Below are 22778 nucleotides of genomic sequence, written 5' to 3'. Positions count from 1 at the left end.
CTGTATTATATCTAAAGCAGTGAATAACTTCCTCTAGATGTACAGAAATGCACCATGACCCAAAAGAGTCATGTTTTGGACTGGACATAATTGAATCTTGTGTCTTTACAGTTCTGGAGGAAGTTTAGTGTGATGTTTTTATGTGACCACAATCAGTCTCACATTGGTCCCTTTGAAGCACGGGGACGGTCTTTTCCTCTGATTAATCTAATCGCATTAGTTTGGTAAACATTCCTATCCGCTTTCACCACCTCTCACCACTGTGACTCATCAGGTTTAGGGCCCAGTTAACACAACCACAATGCAATGGGAATTCCTCTGTCAGGTACAAGCAAACCCCTCTTAATGATGCTTTTTCCTTTATTGTAACCTAAATTCATTTTTACAACAACACACTTACCCTCCTCCAATGTCACAAAATGCCCCATGCTGGCGCCATTAAGCAAATACTACATTAACCTAATAGGCTTGTATACTGTATGGCTATAGGCTAAATAAGTCTATAAAATGCACTTTCCTATCTTGATTCTGAGTATGCTATAGTATATATAGTGGTCTATCCAGGGACTCAGATTTCCAAATTACTACTCATTTACAAGGTCAAACAATGCAGTAATCTTAAAGGACATTAACTAGGAAACTTTTTGAATTAATGGAAAGATTAGACATATTTCTGTAGTGATATGGTATGTATAGGAATAAACATCTTAAAATTGTTAAAAAACAGTACTATAAATGTATTATATAAAAAGAAGACATTCCTCTACTTCAAATTTTTACCACCCTTTTCTTCAAAACTCAATATATAAATCTGTTTTATAAGCCACATTTTAAAAAAAACATACATGATGTAGCCAGAAGACCCAGAAGGTTGTACAAGTATCAGTTTTATCAAAGCTTTTTGGTACTCCAAACCCAAATATTAATCCAACACCTCACAGCTAAAGTTCAAACTGTCATGTCTTTTGAGAATATTTTAGGTTACAGAGCCAAAACCGCACGGCAAGATTGACCACTGGCTGTTTCAAGGCAAAAATCATTTTCAGAAAGTGACTTGTTGATTGCAGACTAAACAAAATGGCTGCCAGGGTCTGGGTTAGGATTCTGCCGCATTAGCACCGTTTTCACCTTTTACACCTCCTGATGTTACACCGGTCTGGCTTGTCAGATCTGACTTGGGTCCGTAGTTTTCAGATGTCCGCATTGACTCTTAAGGGCTCTCCTGTGTGCACTCTGCTGTGTGTGCATGAACCGTAATCACTATAATCACCGTTGGCTGTACGCTGCGCCTCTCTCCATTTTAACCAGACCAGCAGATAAAAAATATACCAAGCCAGCACGTGGAAAGAAAGCCAGACTTGTTTGAGAGTAGTTAAGCCCATGTTTCACTAAAAATATGTCAGAAAGTATAAAGAACAGTCAGATTAACAAATTGGTTTTACTCAAGCAGTGGTATACTTTTGAGCAATACTTTCTTTTTGCTAATTACGTTTAAGTGACTGAATATAAGATCCTCCATAATCCATGCTCTTAAAACTCACATTTAGAATCTGTAAGTGAAATATTTAACAGACTGTGAAAGTGGGGCAGAGCAATTAATCACATTTTAATCAAGACTCAGTCATTTCTAATTGTCAGTGATATGCTTGAACAAAAAACATGATTCATTTTTTGATATCTCCCAGTAGTAGTCCATTAGTAGCGTAGTTGAAGTTGTAGTAGTAGAAATAACAGTGTAATGTGATACAACATCTTAGTATGTTGTATGTAAGTATTTTGAACTGTCATAACTTTTACTTGAGTACGGATTTGGAGTACTTATTCCTCCACTGAAATGACCACGCTTGACATTCCTGGTGTTTCATGTGGTTGCTGATAAACGGCTGCAACATTTCCCTGCTTTAAATCTCCACACTAAAACTGGCTTGGGAAACAAAGTGGCTCGTCTGGGAACGTCGTAGACACATTTATGTACACTAAATGTTGAAAAATGTACATCCCACGGGAAACAGGAAAGCCCTTCATAGGAAAACCTTGCTTCTCACCATTAACCTAAATCAAGAGAAATGTAGACAAACTTTTCACATTTGACACTTCTTGGAAGTCCATATTTTATCTAGAGCCTGACCGATATATCGGCTTGCCGATATTATTGGCCGATATGGACACCTGGAGACATATCGGCTGTCGGTCGATATGCTTGCTGATAGGGGCCGATATTTCACGTGGGCATGTATACCTCGTTATAAAGCTTAGACTCTCTACATTATGTTCATTTAATCCAATTTACAGCCAGATAAATGTCCTAATATGTGGCTCCGCATCAGTATTTATCTGCGGTGTAATTTGTCTGTGTGTGTGTCCGCACTGTCCCTGAACACACCCCCAGAGTCACGTCACTTCACTCACGTGCTATTGTTTACACCCGCAGCCGTGCACAACACAGATTATATTCTTTTTAAGGACAATCGGTTTGAGTCTGGATTAAAAGGACTTTTATTAGTGCAGACTGGTGATGTGAGGAGGAGCCTGTGTGAGCGGTGAGTGTTGGAAATACATCGACTTTGAAGCTAGTTTTGGCTATTTGTTATTAGCGATTAGCTGCTGTAGCTCCCGCACATAAACAGACTGTTTTCTATTGGCCTATTGTAAAGTGACTATATTGTATATTTCCTACTGGACCAGCATTGATATGTAAATGAGCTGTGAATAGACGTGTGAATGATCCACATTTATGCATATAATTAATTACCACGGCGCGCATGTTTTTACGGCTAAAGGCTAATAGCGGTAGTTTATTTACTAGCAAGGAGTTATGGGTCTGTCGCGATCGAAGCGGCTCTTAGATCCGGCTCTTTGAAGCGAACAACGGGAGCATGTTTCTTATTGGGAGCCGTGTTTTCTCTTTTTCTCACTTTTTCTCTTCAAGCCGCTTGTAGACCCGTAATTTGACAGCAGCAGCGGCTGAAAACGAAACTTTCAGAAATCTGCGTGTGCATAGGATAAAAAAAAAAGTGCATATTTGGCTGCAGTTCAGCATATGATGAATAAATGAATAAACCAGGACTAATCTTGGGCTCGAGTGAGGGAGAGACCGAGTCCCGACACTCAGTCCTGGTTCAGTTCTGGTTTAGTCCTGTTTCACACATGGTTTAAATCTGTTTTAGTCCTGGTTTAGTCCTTTTTCAGTCCTGGTTCAATTTTGGTTTAGTCCTGCTTGCAACAAAACAATCTCAAGAGTCGCTTGGGAGCCGAAAGAGCCAGCTGCTTTAGTGAGCCGAGCCAAAAGAGCCGGTTCTCCAAAAAAAAAACTGGAATACCCATCACTAGTAGCTAGAATGTGATGCAAAAATGCCATTAGGCCAATCTACTGTATGTACATATGATGTAAAGAGTCAGAATAACAATAAATGTTGCCTAAATAAACCCAATTTAGAATCCACTAAAGCCAAACCTAAGTTTTTTAAACAATTCAAGATTTACAGTGAATTTTTACATCACTAAATATATCGGCGATTATATCGGCTATCGGCAGCGCCAAGTCCCATTATATCGGTTTCATATCGGCCACAACAAAATCCATATCGGTCGGACTCTAATTTTATCTATCATCAATCAGTTGTGGCCCAAATGTATTCATCAATATAAAACAAATTCATATTTCACTTCCTTTTATTTGTAACTGCAATACTTTTTAATTTTTGAATTTTCAACCTACGTTCACAATGTCAGAATTGCTATACTAATAAATTCCACATTATGCTGTGATTGCAACATTGCGCGGTTTGAAATCTGAATCATATTGTGTCAAATATAATCTAGTGCAAGCTGTCCTCCAGGCTACGTTCAAATTGTGTAATCCCATACTAATTTAAAAATACATAAAACTGTTTTTGATAATGTCCTTTGGCTTCATGGGAGATGAATGTGTTTTCTCTTATTTTATGTCAGCTACGAGTAAAGTTAATACAGACTGAAGTGTTTTCTTACTAAAACACAATCCTGAGCATGCAAGGTTAGCTCAGAGGTAGTGATATCATTGCGCCTTTTTAAAATCACTCTTATAAAAATGTTGAGGGAATTATTAGCCACAACACGCCCCGTGCTAGAAATCAACATCTTTGTCTATGACTAATGGCTGATATAAAAGCAATACCTCATCTGCACTACATGCCAGTGTTGACTGCATTCACCATGTGTTTGGCTCCACATCTTTAGGCTTCTTTTTCAATAAATCGCCACACTCTTGATCCCTCATTTGGTCGTACAAAACTTTGATAGTTTGTCAAAGACTTTACTTAGCCCGATCTGGCATTTATGTACATATATATTTTTGTGATGTGTGAGTATACAGAATTTTGATGGACAATATAGTTAAGCTATTCATGAATGTTTGAAAGCCACTGCATTATTATTAGTTATGTTTATGTTCGAAGAGTGAACTCATATATAACACACCATAACTAAACATTATCCCTTGAAGACGCTCATATCTTATAAATTAACATTTGGCCCTGTGTAGTTTGGTTTCCACGCTTACTCAATCATTTTTCATCTAACACTAACATCTGTGTTTTCTTACAGTTTGATCTCACAGCTTTTACTATTTTATAACTGTGGAAATTGCAGTACTTAGATGCAACTAACACATAACTGCTACAACTAGTACTATATTGATGTAGTCTGGTTTTGTCATTGGGGTCAAAATGTAAGTAGTAAATGTCACACTTGACCATATAACAACACACTAAGGAAAATACTTAAAAATGCCCAAAAACGATATCAATAATGGACATTTTATACGTTTAAAGTATCGTCTTTCTTCTGCTCATAAGATGTCACTCCTAACATCCGCAGACAGTCTAACATAAACAAATGCATTTGCCAAAACACTAGCTCTTCGTCTGTCTCCTGTCGCATCTGGAAAACCTTAGATTCCACCCATAACATGACAAGACAGATAATACACAAGTACAATAAGCATTACATTGTGAACTCTGTTACTAAGCCAGTATAAAGATAATAAGTCAATATTCTCTGAAAAGTTGAATGAGGGATGGGTCTTCTGCTGTTTGTTTTGGATGTGTATATAGTGACATTCATGAAATTCTGCAACCTGGTGCTCCACGCCAGAAACATCTCACTGCACACTCAGCTTGTTTATGAATCCATCCTTTAGGAAACTGTCTCCCTCAATGTTTGAAATGTGTCTATATCCTTTTGGCAGGCAGCACACCACCGGAAAAATCGATTTGTCAGATTTTGATTCAATCTTTTCCGTATCCTCTCAATGTACCTTTACTGACACAAAAGAATTTTTTATTACGGTCAACTAGTTTTCTGATCTCTTTTACTTTCTTGTTTATTTTGGATTCAGTCACCTGGAGGACAACCAAATGAGTGTTATCGAAAGAGGAGCCTTCCAAGATCTCAGACTTCTGGAGAGACTGTAAGTATACTTTGATATAACATATTTTTCCACGTGCCATTAGAATTTTTCAATTTGAAGACAATAAAAGGATCATTTTATCTTATCCATTAGATACCATATATCTAATTTGTCAAAATTCTAAGCCTGGATAAACAGAGAGGCTTGCATCTAATAGATAATACAGTTGTAATTCTTTAATAAAATTGATGAAATTCAAAATATTTCAACTGCATCAACGTTTAGGAGGGTACTGAACATGTCTTAGTTGTTGTTGCATATTTGAGTTGGCAGTAAAGACAAAAAATACCTAAATACAATTTGAAACTAAATGTGTAAAAAAAAGCCATTTTCTTGCTGTCATGGTCTACTTCTTCTCCTGTCATAAGATATACTGGCCCACATTATACCTGGATGCTCTGCACTTCACATGAGCCCTCAGAATCTGGTGGGTCCCTCCTCCTCTTTGGGCCTATGTGTTGTATGAGCTCACACTTAGGCTCCAGTCAACAGAGAGAAGTGTCAGCCTGCACACAGCACCCTGCCACACACACAAACACACACACACACACACACACACACCCCCACACACACGCGCACACACACACACACACACACACACACACCTGCATGTTTACTGCGTCCTGTTAGGCCCATTGGGGAGGGACTAGTATGTAGACATGTTCAGTGCTAAACATAGAATAAGTATGTGTACCTTTTCATTCCAAGCTTTCAGTACGATTTTGTATTACTTGAAACTGCTAGTGTAAAAAAAACCAAAAAAACAAAAAACAAAATATTTAGCTGTCAAGGAAGACTAGACATATCCTTTTTAAACTGAGTTGCTTTTAAGAGCCCTTGAACAGGTCATGTCTGAATTTCTACATGAATAATACAAAGTGACTACTAGTACATTCTAAAGTTGTTAAATGTATATTTAAAGTCAGCAGATTTCCAAGACTCAACAGCTGTGGTGAGTAGTAATATATCCTTTTATATATCCGTACTAGAGTAATCTCAGTTACCTCTACTTCTCTCTACCTCTAGCCTCCTCATGTTAACAGTGACATAAAAATACAGAATTTATGAACTTTTTAATTGCTCCATAAAGTCTTCCCAGCACTGCAGTACCAGCTAGGTGTAGGAGCTATAGCACATGTCCACACAGCTTTAAGTGTGTCTGGAAAATTCTCTTTGTCTTTTGTAATGTGAATTGGAATGCTTCATGGGGCTTTAAACTGATGATGCAGCTTCTTGTAGTCTGCCTTGTAATCTGCTTCAGTCCAGTGAAAGTTGTCCCTTCAGGGTACCAGCATGTGTACGTTGTAGAGATCCCACATCAGATAGCACAACCTGAAAGGCGACAGCCCACTTTTATGTGAAATTCCTCTTCCTTGCTTATGTCAGCCGAGGTCATGGGTCAAATGAGTAAGAGAACTACTGCTAATGCTGCTTACTAGTCTGATAATAAGCCTTACCAAGTCCTTTTAGGTGTTTTACTTTGTGATAGTGAAACGTTTCTAAAATACTTAGCTGACGCAGCGTCTAATGTCTTGCCTGTTAGGGTCAAAGGTCATGGGTGATAGGCTCCGGTGCTGAGTCTGCGTGATTTATGGTACTGCTATGTGAAAAACACTTTGTTTAAGTAGTTATTCACTGAGGGGGAGAACGTTTAAGTCAAAACATGAGTTATAAAGCTTTTTCTTACATGGGTCAGATGTCTCCCTGATTTCTGCACCAATTTCATTATTTTCAACATTTTAAAATATAATTTGGCTTTTGCAGCTGTGCTTTCCAAAATGACCATCAAAATTATTGTTTTAAGACACACTAAGGATTTGCCTCTGTGCTCAAGTGACTCATACTAGTGATATTAGCCCACCCCACCTCGCACACACTGATACTTTACTAAGGGGTCATTGATTTTCACTGGTGCATATGAATCTAGCACGCAGGAGTGAGAGTCCGGTTCTGATTATCATTATCTGTGAGGTGAAAAGGTGGGTGTCTGCATCTTCTCTGGCTCAGATCTAACTCTGTGACCTTTGGCCTTTTGCCTTTTTGCCCCTTTTTGTGACCTTAGCATAATTTGTTCCCTTCTGAGTCATGTTTTTAGCTTTAGCAGTTTGATAAGGGTTACTCCTACACACCTGTTCTCCTCTGTTGTATTAAACATTTATTATGGCTCCAGATTTGCTATAAAACAAATAATACATTTTCTCACTCATCGCATCCCAAAAAACATAGAAATCAATGAAAATTAATTCTGCTAAGACTGGTCCTCTCCGGAGAAAACTGAATAATTCTCAAATCCAATGTTTGAACTGTCTTCTTAAACCACAGCAAAATTATGTAAAATGAGATGCCCACGAGTTACTGACCAAGTGCACTGAATAACCATAGTTTATTGTGTTTGGTTTATTTGTTATTCCGAACCTTGAGTTGAGTATTCCCCTGCATCAGCACATCTGGAGGTTCAGGGAGGACAGGGAACCTTAAACCGTCTTCTCTCTTTACGCGGAGGTCAGAACAGGATGGTGATAACTTGCTTTTTCGTGCTTACATCATGGTGCCCCTCACCGTCATATCACATGGGCAAATGCAGCGTGATAACCTGCGGGTCATGATCACAGCCTTTCCCATGAGTTTGACCTTTGACGCCATAACCTGCTGAACTTTGATGCTCTGTCAACGGATATAGCAGAAACAAGACTGATTCAGGTGTGCTCCCTGATCTTAATTATTACTATGAGCATGTCTACACTAATGAGTTTTCAATGTAAGGACAAAAATGTTTATTCTCCTCATAATATAACCTAAATTAAATGCATTTGTTAAAATTCTAAATTAAAATGCTAAATTTACAATCGAGTGGCTCACTAGGAAATTTTTTTGAAAAATTTCTAATATTTCAGGTTTTATATATTCGGTTGTGAAGAATAACAGCTCTTGGAGTCAAAAGGAGACCACTGTAGACTCTTCTGCACCTAATTATAAAGAGAATTATTGTCCAATAATCAAGAAGTGCTCTTTAAGCATGCTAGTTTTGTTTAGTTTTATAGTGACAGCCTCCGCAAGTTGTGAAAAACGCTTATAAACTCAGCAGTAAATAGTTAGGATTATAGGATTTGTTAGGAAAGTAAGGAATAACATCGGTATGCTCCTAATAGTTTACAATAAACTAGTTCATTTTTAGTTAAAGTTTTTAAGAAAGTAGAAATCAGATACAGCAGCTTTCAAACTTGAATTACAGAATATTCAGTGAAAATGGCCATTGCACAGAAAGACATCTGGGCCTGGTTTTAAAATTGTGAAGCCTATATTACACTTCCTATATCTATACCTGTATCCATTTTGTTTTGTCCTGACCTTGTCTCCCTCTCCACAGTCGCCTGAACAGAAACCGTCTTCAGTTCCTCCCAGAGCTGCTCTTCCAGTCCAACCCCAAACTGGGCCGACTGTGAGTATCATAAGCCATACTTCCTCATCCCTCTTTACGTCTATTCCTCTTTCTCTTCCTCCTCTTTTGATGTCTGTTATGTGATCTCGCGGCAAAACATAGCCACAGTGGGGCTGAGGGTTCAAATCCCGCACCGCCTGTCACACCACCGCTCTGTGTTGTGCTATGTTAGAGGTGTGTGATTTTGAATGGTCAACGTGTGCCTGGAGTGAGTGTTTTACTTGGACTGCTGTGGAATTTTTATACAGGAATATTGAGATTTCCCATAGTATCCCGGGTGTATAAAGGGGTCACAGCAAAGTAGCCTTCCAGTTGATGAGTCGTTTTCATTTGACATTCCCACACATCCTCTCTCTCTTTCTTATTTGGCCCCACATGACCATACACCCCTTCTGCTTTCTCTCCCTGCGGCTATTTCTCTGTCTACACTCTCGTTTTTGATTCCAGCTTTTGTGTTTTGGGATCCTCGGAGAGTCTTTGTCAGGTTGGGTTCAAGGGTGACACACCTTCTGGACTTTATGGCTGTTTACTTTGGGCAGCCCATAAGAACAGCACAATGTGGAACTGAGAGTGTGTTCTTGTTTTATTGCTCTGGCCCCAAAGTGTCAGTGTGAGGACCAAAATGGAGGTCATACTAAAGTTAGCGCAGAGGTTATGACTGTGTGCACTCTGACCACACTAAACAATCACTATTTCTCTGGAAAAGGTCTTTTTGTAATATATTTAAAGCGCATTTCATTTTATCGCCTCTGCATGCTTTCATTTATACCGTGCTTATTTTAGAATACAACTATTTGCTGTATATGGGTAGCACATTTGCCAACTTATGGAAGCTTGTGCTTACCTCTCTCATTTATGTATACATTTGTTGTGTCCTTAGGCAAGACACTATATGAATGACTATGTCCTTTGGAGTAACTAATATTTAAAAGGGAACAAAGCAAATGTGTCTGTTTTTGGGTTGTCAAAAGTAATGATACCAAGACATCGATCAGTGCTAAAAGAACAATGTGACATTTCTGAATTAGTTCCATTTCTGAAGACAAGTATTATTACTTTGTGTTGGAAATGCTATTGCTCAACAAGTTTTTTATTTTTATTTGTATTACCGCTGTGGTATCAAATATCAAGCTTTTTCTTTAGAATCCAAATTGAGTTTGAAATTTGAGTGTAACTGACAACACTATTTCGTTTATTTACAATTTGTGTGGCTTGAGAATGTAATTTCTCTGTTCAAAAGGTTTGTGGGCTGGATTTTAATTTCTCTGGTTTGGGAACTGCTACAACTTCCTACCTCTTTTTTATAAGAATATGAAACTGTTCTAGTCGACACAAGTGATATTATTTCAAGACGCGTACTGCTCTCCAAGGACCGTTTTCACTATTATACAGCAATTGCATAGTATTAGACGCACCATTCATTTTATCAGGGAAATCGGGTATGGACTGTTGGAGTAATAATAGTGACCCATGAGCATAAATCAGCCTGTAATTCTGGTGCCACTCTCTCATTGTGAAAAGCCACAAAAAGATGAAATCTGCTCCACAGTGGGGTGCACAGAGGAGGCGCGGAGGTCAGATCTGGACAGACTGAGTGTTTCATATGTTTGCGGTGATGTGAGATGTATGACCGACGACGGCTAACTCAGCTGTTATGGCTATGAGCAAATTGTCTTGTACATTTAGTGCTGCTCCCAGGATCTCAAACTCTGGGGTGAAAAGGAACACACATGGAGGAATTATATAGAAATAAACATTACAGCTATAGCTTAGTTTTTTATTGGGTTGTTGCTTCTTAAGTAATTCTACAGCTATGTTTTGACTAAATTCTCTGGCCTGCTTGTGGCTATTGTACTTGTTACAACACAAGGTACACAAATACAGCATATGGAAAGATGAATAGATAAACTTAGAAGAATAGAAAAGTAGCTGTGAAAAGTTGAGCTGTGCTTCTGTTAAATAGAAGGTTGACAGATGTGTCCTTGGGCAAGACATAAGATTGTGAATAACCATGTAATCAAAGCATAAATTTAAGTGCTTGCTGTTGCATTGTTATCAATCCCAACCAGCAGGCGGCCAGATCTGAATGCATTGCCCTGAGCAACTTTTCATTTTAAGTAGGTCCCTGTTATACATCTATACCCAGCTGCTTCAAGTATATAAAATGTTGTATGATTTTTAAAATGAAAGTTCAGGGTTTTGAAAGTTAGCATTTTTAACACATGTTAATTGACACCAAGTGTTCTCTCTCCAGATCCCACTCTTTCTGCTGTACCACAATGAAAATATGGCTTACTACAGTACTCAGCTTACTGTCCTCTGAAACCTCTAATTGTTCTTGATAGTTTATATTTATCACCGGCTTCAGTATAGATCCCAATAGACAACTCCTTTTGAGAATGGAAAGGTTCAGCTCGTTCCAAACTTAACATTATAAATCTCGTGTTCTTTATATCCCCTGTTTGCCATCAGCACAAACTAAATTACAGTGTCTGGAGTTTCCTGCTGCTTTCCTTGTTTTTTTGTTCTACTTTTTATGTTTTCTCCCTAATTTTGTGTTTCTACCCAATGCATGGCTTGCTTTTCCCTGCAAATGAAGGCATTGCGTAGACAAGGCGATGGGGTGTTCTGATGGGCCATAATCGCAGCAGGAGGGTAAGATGGAGGAGACAGGGGGTTTGCTGGTGGCTTTTCTGGTTTGGGGTTCGTAACCTTCTCTTCTGTCAACCTTGGTTAGGTATTAAATGATGGTAGTGCGATAGGAATTACCTCTTAACCCTCCTATTAAAGCACTGCGGTCTGAGGTTTGGAGAGGGGAGAAGCTGGACCACGTTCTGGGGGGAAAACCAGGCACAGATTGGGCTGATTTAGACCCAGTGACAGTGGGAGGTGAGGGCAAGAGGTATCAAACAGTATAACAGTTCTTACCAGATCTTACTGTGATCAAAAAGTATCCCATGTGTACTATTATATTTTATAATTAGGGATGTATCAGTTTATTGCAATGCACAATTGATGTCTCTTTAAAATTAAAACACAACATTGCTACTGGCATTTGGGCCAGATACAAGTTTGTTGTATAAGATTCAAGATCATGGATTTCCAAACCATGATTCAACCCCCTAAATCTTGTCCAATGCAAATCACATCTGGTCCCCCATTATAATCGCATTTGTCTTTTGTTGTAAACAAAAGTTGACCATAACATCATGAAAATAATTAAAACTTCATTACTGTAGCATAAAAAAGTGACACTGTTCAAAATCACAGATGAAAAATTTGGCTGTCCAGCCTCTGTGACATGTCAGGTTTCAGCTGATTTTACTGTATGCAGTTGGATGACACATCTGAGGAAGGTGACAGATGCTCACCAAAACATGTCAAGGTAGAAAAGAAAAAATAACTCACAAAGTTATCTAAACAAAAGACGATGAATTCCATTAATGAATGAAACAGTAAGCATTGTGCATTCCTAATTGAGAAGTTGGAAACGACTGACAAAGATAGATAGTTTATTGGGAGGTCAAAAGGGTGGATTAATGCCCTGTCACAGGGTAGAATGATAGGACTTTTGTGGGCTCTGGAGGCGGAGGTGCTCAGTAGGGGGCTGGTCAAACACAGATACTGGAGGTGAGGGAGATGGATGTACCAGTGAAGTTTGTGGGTTTGGGGTTTGTGGTCGTCTAACTCTTACAAACACACAGCAGCTTCTTTAAGTCCATTTGATTTGTGTCTTAAAAGGCACCATTCTTAATCCCGCTCACTTGGAAGCTAACCGGTAGCCTCTTGCACCACCAAACAGCACAGTCTATCAGGAGGTTTGTTTTGCTAAGTAGCACATCTAAAAATCACAGTGTATGAAGTTCTTCACGATTTATGCTTGTTGGATGTTCTTGCATCTATTGCGTGCACACATCCGCCGTCTTTGCTTTATTGCCAAATCGTCATGAAGCGGCATCTTCGTCCCATTATAGGCTCTCAGGTTACAGCTGATTGGTTTGCAGTTGCAGTGCGAGGAAGATGACAAATGAGAGCTACATCAGAGTGGAGAGATATTTCCTGCTAACCGCTGGAGCACTGCATGGGCCTCTGCTGATGAATATTACATAATGGAGGAGGAGGATTCTGACCGACGTACAACATTTATGAATGCACTGAATAAAAACACTGTGACGCTGCTGGATAAGTGATGATTCCGCAATATGTCTTACAGATATTAATGGCTCCAAGCTGCAAAAAAGTTGAATCGCCATGTTCCAATCTGGACATATTTTCAAATAAGAAAGTTCACAAATTGTTGGAGCTTTGTTCTGGAAACCACAGTCACACAAATTATGAAAACTATAGGGGCATGAGTTGGGGTAAACACCTAATATTGTGAGCACAGCTGGATCATATGCAAATTCCATTCTGCAATCATAAGGAGCCAGTCTAAAGAATTACCCTCTAGCCTTGTTGCAAGAGAAATGTTGACCACTCTGCCACCAATCATCCCCTACCCCCAACGGTAACTTGGTCAGCCGTGCTAATTCTCTTTCCAATCTAAACAAAGAATTAGCTGAGGCCCATAGTGTTTTAACTCAACCTTCTCAAGGGTGAAACTAAATGCCAGATCCAAAGTTAATTGAATAAACATATCCAGTTACATTACATGTTATGTGCTACATGTGAACACTGTTGGATTGCTGTATAGCTAATAAAATTGCAACGGACAATTAAAAGTGAAAAAAGGCCAACTATACAACCAGCAAGGAACAATAAATCCAAACATCATTTTGAGTGCATGGTCAATGTTGTTTCTAATATGTCTGACTTTGCCCCACTCTCACCACATTAATTATGAATAAAAGTTAGTCACAACTCCCTTTTCAACTCAACCTATTTGGTCATATTACTAGTTGGGACAGACAGAGACTTTGTTTTATTGGTCTGTGTTTTGGAAAAATAAAAAGAATGATGACTTGCCACTTTTAGCCACTTTCATCTGCATCCTATTCTTAACTCTGCTGCCGTGCTCCGTCACTGCCCTCACCACATCCCATAAATGGGTCTCAGCAGGGACGTTCTGCCCATTAACTCCAGCCTAAAAGGGTTTTGTAAGCTTAATGGAAAGACAAGCAAGTTTGTGTCTACAGGGGCGCAGGTGAAGGATTTCTCTCAGTGGTAAAAATATCTTCCACTGGTACTATGTTCTGAAATAGTACATAAGTAAACACGAATGGCATCAAGAGAGCGAAACAGTTTGAAGAGAAAAAAAGTTCATTCAGCAATTTAACAGAGTGAAGCATTATTTATACTATCTTATCTGAGACATGTATTCAAGTATTCAAATTATGTCCAAGAATGTGCAAAGTGGTGTGATAAATTTGGATATTCATTTTAACTTTTTATTTCTTTAGTAGAAGTAGTTGTAGTAGTCTGCAAATATGGATATTAAATTTTTACCACAACCCAGAATAAAGCTGTTGAGACATGCAGATTTGCTTCAGTGACCTAGAAAAAGAAAACGTTGGTACAGGCACTGTTTGACATTTTACATATTAAAAAACAATAATAGGGAAGTGATTTGAGTGGTTTCAAGTTACTTTCCTGCTCTGACCAATAAACAGGTCACTTAACCTTCAAATGTATAGGAGCAATGAGTAATAGGGTGGCTCAAACCCCCTTTGCCCTCAACAGTAACTTATAGATGGCCGTGTTAATGAAAAAAGGGAGAAAAGGAGAAAAGAATGAATTTGGATATTGGGCTGGATGTGGGGAGCAGGGGGTCATTTGAGATGTCTTTTCCTCCTCATTAAGTTAATGGAGAAAGACGAGGAGTTGGCCTTTAATCTAGTCTAATTGTCCATTTAGAGGCGACTGCCATAGTTTACCTGCTGGAATGTTATGGTTAGTGTTACAGGAAGTGGGAGCGTTCTGCCTAGCCACTGATTGGCTGCAGCAGGTGAAGTACTGAGTGGTGATTGGTGGAAGTGGTCCATAACAGTCAATCTCACGTGTGTTCATTATTAGTAGTACATTTTTTCAATCATTGACATGCTTGTGGCGCATTTTTGCTAAACATAAACAGAGCCAATAGCTTCCATGTTTGCGTTGCTTGTCAGGAATGGTTACATTGTTTTCTTGTCACCAGGCTCCAGGCTTTTTGTTTGTCTTTCACGCCATTGGGATCTGGCAAGAAACAAATACAGGTTTTACATACAAATAGACTCCAGTGAACAGATCTCTCATGCCACATCCTGCTGATTTAGCACCATAGGCTTTACATATGTGGATCTGTGTATTCCAAACTGCACAACCTTTCAAATAAAGAAAAGGGTCAGTTGTGCAAAACTGGGCCAATGATAGACATTTTCATGTCTGTATCCATGACCAACAGATACAATGGCATAGTTTACCATTTTATATTTGTATTTGTTTAGAGTTTTTTTTCCCTTATTTAAATTTGGGTCAATTTGTCTGAAGGACAAATGGCTTGTATCCAGTTTTTTGGCCATCATTGTCTAATTATCATACAATAACTTGTTTTACAGTTTACATAACCTATATACTATTTAATCCATGTATTATATTGATTTAACCACCGCTTTAATATGAACTTCTTCCCTTAGGCTGAATGTGACCAATATTACTACATCTCTAGCATAATAGATTATAGACACCACAGAGTTTATTCTACTATATCAGCCCATTCCCAGTGCTGGAAAAAAACAAAAGAAAGACGGATAGCTTTACTTGGCTAGGTCAGCTGGATGAACAGGCGTTTACCGGGTCCCTTGACGGAGCTGTACCGCAGAGCCCATGTTGGTTTCTATTTGAACTGAAGCTTAAAGAAAGAAAAACTTGGGGACCAAACTGGTGAGCCTCTAAAATAAGGCAGCTCTCAGCGGCTTGTATGAGCATATATTTCCCACAGGCCAGACTGCAGAGCCGTTTGGTCCCAGGACATATTTAGATAAATACACAGTGTGGAGATACACGGAAACCAAAGCTAGAGCAAATGAAGAAAAGGAAAGAGATAAAGGGAAGAAAAGCGATGAAACACGCGAACAAAATATGAATACAAATACAAATGTGAGAGTTTTATGAGATCCCAAGATGTTTATGTCCTGAGTGGCTGACTGTCTTGTCTGAGTATGAGTGGCTTTCCCTAGCTGAATATAATATAGTGTTGAGCATGATTCAATTCGAACAATAAGCATGTCTACAATCCTTGAAGTATACATCAAATTCTTATGTACATGCATTTTGTTTTTTCCTTGAGCTAGCCAGTTTTGCCCAGTAAAAACATAATAGAGCTTGTGAATTCTAGTGCCTGTTCAGCAGTGCACAAAACAATGCTTTTAAAGTCCACAGCACTGACACCTTTCCCATTCGCTCTGCTACTTCTACAGCTCACAGTGCACTAGCTCGCTGTGGGGTTGCAGCCTGTGAAAAGTTCGTGGGAGGCTGGGGGCTTGTAGTTTTTTTTTTTATACTGTATAAAGTATTTTTATATGTTTGCAGTGAAATAGCACAGAGGCTGCATGTGGTAGTAATTTAGCCGCACAAATGAAGGTGAAGGCGAAGTAGCTGTGGTGCATTCAAGAACATTTCCCTTGACCTGTTTATTTTCAGCACTAATAGCAGTGTGTGTTTTGCATGTTGTCTACCCAAGACTTAACGGAGACAGACTGATTGAGCATAATGTGCATGGATTTGTCTATAGTAGTGCACTCATTCATGTTGAGTCAAGAGAAGCAAACTTTTCCCTTATTTACTTATGTTAATGGTCTCTATATGTGTCTGTGTAGATAAACCAATGCGCATCTAGATATACTTTAACAAAATTTGGGTCTACATTGTGGCTACACAATATATTGCAATCAAATCAAAATTGCAGCTTGGGGTAATTATGTAATCGCAAAAACTTAATTAGATGATAGAATGATTTCTGCAAAGAATAGAGTATCAGATAAATCTTGTACCTGTAATTTCGTCCTAGAAATGCATGAGATTAGTTTAGCAGTTCCTATTTCAGTCCTTAAATCTTAATTGTCCTAGAATTGTTACAATGAGCATTCTGAACAGAATCCAGCCTTTTTTTTAAACACATATTGCAAATCCAACTGAAGTACTTGTAGTCAGAAAAATCTCGATTAGATTTTTTTTTCAAAATGTTAAAGCCTTAGTTTACGTGAAAGCGCTAATCAAAAACATGCCCCGTTTCTTGAGAAAAACAAGGGAGTGGAAATAATAAGTTATGGTGGTAGTGAATCAGGAGGTGTAAGTTGAGAAGGGACAGGTAAAGATGTCACTGATAAAATGTTTACTAATGATCTAAGTTATAGACCTACTGACTTGCCATTTGCCCTGAGCATGTGACAGTGTTGACGAGTGGGTTTCAGTAGTAAAAACACAATGGAACCGAACACGCATTACACTCCATCACTGACAAGGCTTCAACCACTAAAGCTAACGTAATGCCTCTCATAATTATGATCATGTGTTTTAGATAGAAAAGACAGGCGCACCATGTCCCTCAACTTTTAGCCTTGCAGTTCAATGTCAGGGTGCAATGTTCTTTGTTATACATTTCTAGGGTACACATTGAAATAACTTCTGCTTTATGTCACACCTACGCAAGGTCATTACAATTCAAGTCAAAGTCCCTTTTTTGTTGCAAATCTGCTGTACTGTATATGGACATTGCAGGATGATTTTCTTCCTGTAATTTATCATACTTTGCAATGTCTAAACTTAATGGCCTTAATGTATGCAGAGAGGAATGGTAGCGGTAGTAACTAGATATACATATAACTGGCCTGATGGTGGGACCTGAGGGTGTCTTCAATCTCCTCCTGAGTTCTTGGAAGTTTTGTTTTGGGGTGTTTTACTACCCCATGTCAAGTGGGCCTATACTGAATGTAAATTGAAGCCACAGCAGAGCGTGAGATGACATTATGACCAACTCAGTATCTGCTAAATACCCCTTGTATATTTCACCAGTATGTAAATCACCTATTTTTCTTGTATTTTCATAATAAGATATAATATACATTTAAAATATTGAATATTCTGTGACTTTAGTCAAACTTTCATGGATTACTGTTTTCATACAAATTATTGCAGCCATTACAGCTTGAATATCTGTTTTCACAAACAGAAATATAAATATAGAGTTGATAAACATGATGCATCTTATTCAATAAAATCACTGAATACATACATGAATAATTGCCTTGAGCTGTATAGTGGATTAGGGTGATATGCAGTGCAGTGGGAGGTCTGCGTAGCTACTGCAGTATTTGTTGAGAGTTATTATGGCTACAGCGACCCGGCTGAAGCTGGCTATCATCAGGCACACGGCTCACACGTGTGGGAGCGTGTGTGAATGTATGTGTGTACCACAGTGATTTATTCTGTTTAAGTCGAATCTGATTGTTACAAATGAAGCCAAACTGTTGTTATTGCACTGGTGCAATCAGAGGCGGACACAGTCAATACTGGCTCTGTCTGTGGTCATCAGACACAGAAACATGTTATTCTCCTCTGCACTCTCACAAACAAACATGGACCAGTTCTGTCGGGGCTGCCATCTGTCTTCAGCAACATGAAGAACACTTACACCGGAATGATGTAGTAAACAACGGTAAAAAATAAATACATAATAAAAACACATTTAGATTTTTAGACCAAAGTAACTCATTTGACTTCTGACTGCATTTAAGGTGTAAATATCAAGGAATAGAACTGTCTGATCAAAGTCAGGTTTCACACACTACATACAATGGAAGCTGCATAATGTAACTTCCTGAAGGTCACTTCTGTTTCTTTTGTAGAAAAAGTTAGGGCCTCAACATGCTGGAAGTGTTTTCTTCATGCAAATTCTTGAAATAGCAAAGCAGTCTACTACATGAAACACTGTAAGTCATTTAGTTCATGACCACATTGTAGAGTAAAAGTAAAAACTTGTAACAAAAGAGTGTATTTAATGAGTGCCGCATTGTGCTTTTGGCTACTAGTGGTTGCACTGTGGGTCAACCATAAGATGTAGTCTTTATCCTATCCAGTTCGGCACTGTGAGCTATGAGTATATAAATGTACTGGCAATGACCCAAGTAGAAGACGAGTTCCTGTTAGTTCCAACCAATCAGCTCAAATTATGTTAAGCATGTTGTTAATAGAAACACTGGGAGCAATTAAATAGGTCTACTCCAGTGCTTGCAATGGGTCATCGGCTAGAGCCATAGTTAGTCTGTCCTCTTAACTTCATGATTTCTGCATGAAAGAAAATATGGCAATACAGAAAAGCAAAAAAAGTTACTTCAAAACTGTTTTGTAGAATGCTCCTCACCCTTAAATTGAAATAACAAAGGACATCTATCCACTCATATACTTTTTATAGTAAAACGTTTTGCTATGTGGACATGTGGTTTATGTTATTACATTCTCATTGCTAGCTACTCAGATCGATTACATCATGAGCACTAGTGCAGATTTCTTATGTTTAAAAAGTTGACCTTTAAAAGACTGCATATTTAACCTTTCTGTTACCCACAACTGGGCCCAGATCCATCATCAGGGATTCAACAGACGAGGCTATTTTTATTATATAAAAGTGGACATTGCTATATTAACCCAACATACAGGATTCCCAATTTACCTTTGAAGCTGGAGAATAGCTTTGGATAAATCAATAGTAATGATAACATTTGCTACATCACACACTGTGGTGCAGATTGTGGCTTGTGTAAAGATTAAATAAGCTAAGAGATACTTAAATGCAACTTAACAGTTAAAGATATTTTAATTAAAAATAGTTATGTATTTTAGTTAAAGCAAATAACTGAAGGCATGGCAGGACAGTGACAGTGAAGGAGAAGAGATAGGGAAGTGCAGGAGCGAGCAGGGAGCCAAAAAGAGCCACATGAATGAGTCTCTAAATACAGAGCACCGCAAAGCCACTTAAAAACCTGTGCAGATATTTTTATATGCACACAGAAATCCACTTTAACACTGACTTCCAGACTCTGCTGTTGCGTAACGCCAGAGTCTCCACCTGTTACATGGCAAAACTGCAGTAATGGGCTTGTATTTGTTATAGTTTAAAACGCATGTCAAACTGTGTCATATCGGGCCAAAGGATCTTCCTAGTTCAAGATCTGTTTACGGCCCAAACCCGTGCCTACCCAAATAAAGACATGTGCTCTGGAAAAAGGGGTAATTTTGTTATAAAAGGAATGTAAAGATCATTTAGAAGATGGAAGCAAATAGAGGAGGTTTATTTTGGGCTTGAGGAAGATAATTAAAGATCCTAAAAAGCCATGGCAGTTTGTGTATGTTGTTCAAGTATGGACGTACAAACATGAGAGGTTATCTTGTTTAACTCTGAATTCTTCTCACGATAGAGTCTTCAGTGCAGTGTTGTAAATGGTGTATGTATGTGCATGAGGGAAACATAATATTAGCGTGTAACAGGCTTAACAAGTGTGGTAAAAAAGTGCATCTTGTCTAAACAAAAAACAAAAAAAAACATGAGCCCATAATAAAATTCTTATTCCCTTTCATTTTTCCATGCCTCTCATTTCACTTTACATTACAAAGCAGCAGATGTACAGTAAACACATGCAATGGCTCAGTGTGCTTTGTTGAAGTTACTCTTGCTTGCTTTGACTATTGACACTTTCATGTGGTCTCCAGTGCACAGTATGCTTCAGAGTTTCTCAATGTAAAATTTTACAAATAGTCTTGGGAAACAAATTTTGTTTTGTTGTTGATAATTTTTATTCCTATATGTATCCTCACTAACATCATCATGAATGCTAAACACTGGTCCTAGTGAATATCAGAAGCCAGATGAAACAGGCACATTCAGTGTACAGTAAAAGTGAGCTGAAAGTTGGCCCTGGGACAAGTACAGCCTACAGAGTGCTGACAGGCTGGGGCTGCGGCTGCACTCACATTGTTCTCTGTAAACTTGTCCCAAACACTGGTCACTTTTACGAGTGCGACCTCACGCTCGCGGTCTGACCTCTGACCCCGTGTGTGCCTGAGCATGTCTATGGGAGGTTAGTGCCGCAGGCAGACCACAGGGTACAGTAGGCTAGTGCTAATCCCCAGCTTTACCTCATAAAGACCAGTTCTGTTTGAAACAATAGAGTGACATCACTTATTCTTTTAGCTCAGATTGGGATTGTGTTTCAGTGTTCACATTCTCATTTGTAGCTGTGAACTTGAGACATGGTGTCAAATACCCAAACTTAGTCCTAAAAGCAGTTTTTCAGTGGAGTAGCTATAAACAAACATGTCAGTTCACTTTAGCTCTAATTATAGCATCACTGTGCAATTAACGTCATTATGGAAATTCTAAACCATGTGGTATGATCCAGCATTGAAAATGGTGTGACTGAAAAAGAGGTCACAAGAATTAAATTTACTCAATTTGAATGGTTACCCACAAAATGATTAGTGTTCAATATTTTAGACATTTATGGAAACCATGTCCAAGACCACCGCTGCGGGTGATTACTGTATTGATGTTATTATATTGTCCCGTATGGAAATGTGTGCTCTGCATTTGACCCAACCTTCAGTGCCTCTGGGGCAACCTGTTAGGAACAGTGGGCACCACAGTACAGTGAGCTAGGCTTGGTCAGGACTACATTAGCTGGAGGATTTTTATCTATTGTGCATATTTAGCTTTTTCCGTTTACTTAAAGTCATCTCAACTGCAAGTCGACTGTATGTGTTTTTGCCACAGAACAGATTGCTTGCTGCCAGTCTAAACAGTAGTTCTGTGTTTGTTAAGCATGAAATAAACAGTAATTGAACCCTTCATTAAACCCTTTCAGTTGTTTTTGCGTAAATATCATCTCCCATGTGTTTGCGCGGTATCTATTTAGTCTGGTTACAATAACTGGACAGTGCTGGAGGTATTTGGCCTGAGCAACAAAAGGACGCGGAATCTGTGTGAGAGAGAAAGACAAATAAATGGTGCCAGTGGGAGCCGATGATGATGATGGCAGAGGGGCGTTTGATGTGTGGAAAAGTTTGTCTCCACCGCCGAACATCAATAAACACGCTCTGCTGTTTCCAGCTCTGGCACTGCAGAAATAAACTGTCGGGGCAGAAAAAATGAGACACATAAGATGAAGCCAGGAACAAGAACAAAAGGATGGACAGAGAATAGTTAACTTGCATGCAATACTACAAGTATGGGTTCAATTTCAAACTGAAGCATCACTGTGCAAAAGTAAGAAGTCAAGTCAAGTCGAGGTGATCTGGGGGGTCCACTGCCTGCTTGTCTCCAGAGATGTTACTGATAATAATAATAATAATAATGATAATACGATATAACATTAAACTTATCTATCTTGCATTTATTCAATTCAAGGTGTTTTTATCGCTCCGATATACCGTGAATACCTTGTAGACCTCTTCCAAGATCACTGTGCCCAGACCTGCCCTGAAAACTTTGTGTAGTTCAAAGCTAAGGAATAATATTGTCAGTTCTTTTTGCAATCAACCCTAGTGGAAGCCTAAATAATTATTTTGGATTGATGTAGATAAATACATGCTAAAATACATTGTGAAAGTGGCATATAATAGCTAGAAGCACATTTCTCAGAATAAATAATCTGGTTAGCAAGGTGTTGTAAATGTGTGGGAAGGACAGGTTGTGTTGCATTTGGAAGAAATGACTTATGAGACACAGAGAAGACGAGTCAGAGATCAAGAACTAGAGGGGGCAAGTGCAAATAAATGCCAGCAACATTAAGCAGAGATGAGAGGGTGAGCAAAATAAACGTGCACAGGCGTCAAGTGGTGCTGCAGCTACTGAGGTCCACACCACCCACAGCCTCAGCCTCTTTCATGTGGTCATCTCAGGGCTGATGTCACCAGTCTCTC

At 38.8% G+C, this 22778-nt stretch overlaps 1 protein-coding gene across 1 annotated transcript in view; it reads left to right on the top strand.

Moving 5' to 3' along the window:
• slit3 (slit homolog 3 (Drosophila)) overlaps window positions 1–22778 on the top strand; it is a 189925-nt gene that overhangs the window by 15383 nt on the left and 151764 nt on the right. Inside the window, exons 3-4 of the mRNA XM_020923596.2 lie at window positions 5378–5449; window positions 8817–8888. Of these exons, the coding sequence (XP_020779255.1) occupies window positions 5378–5449; window positions 8817–8888 (144 nt within the window). The remainder of the gene's footprint in view (window positions 1–5377; window positions 5450–8816; window positions 8889–22778) is intronic.

This window comes from Boleophthalmus pectinirostris, unplaced genomic scaffold (genome assembly GCF_026225935.1).
Source record: "Boleophthalmus pectinirostris isolate CB_2022bp ecotype Guang Dong unplaced genomic scaffold, ASM2622593v1 HiC_scaffold_23, whole genome shotgun sequence".
NCBI lineage: Eukaryota > Metazoa > Chordata > Actinopteri > Gobiiformes > Gobiidae > Boleophthalmus > Boleophthalmus pectinirostris.
Note: the sequence above shows the minus strand (reverse complement) of the source record. Positions and strands in the feature narration are given on the sequence as shown.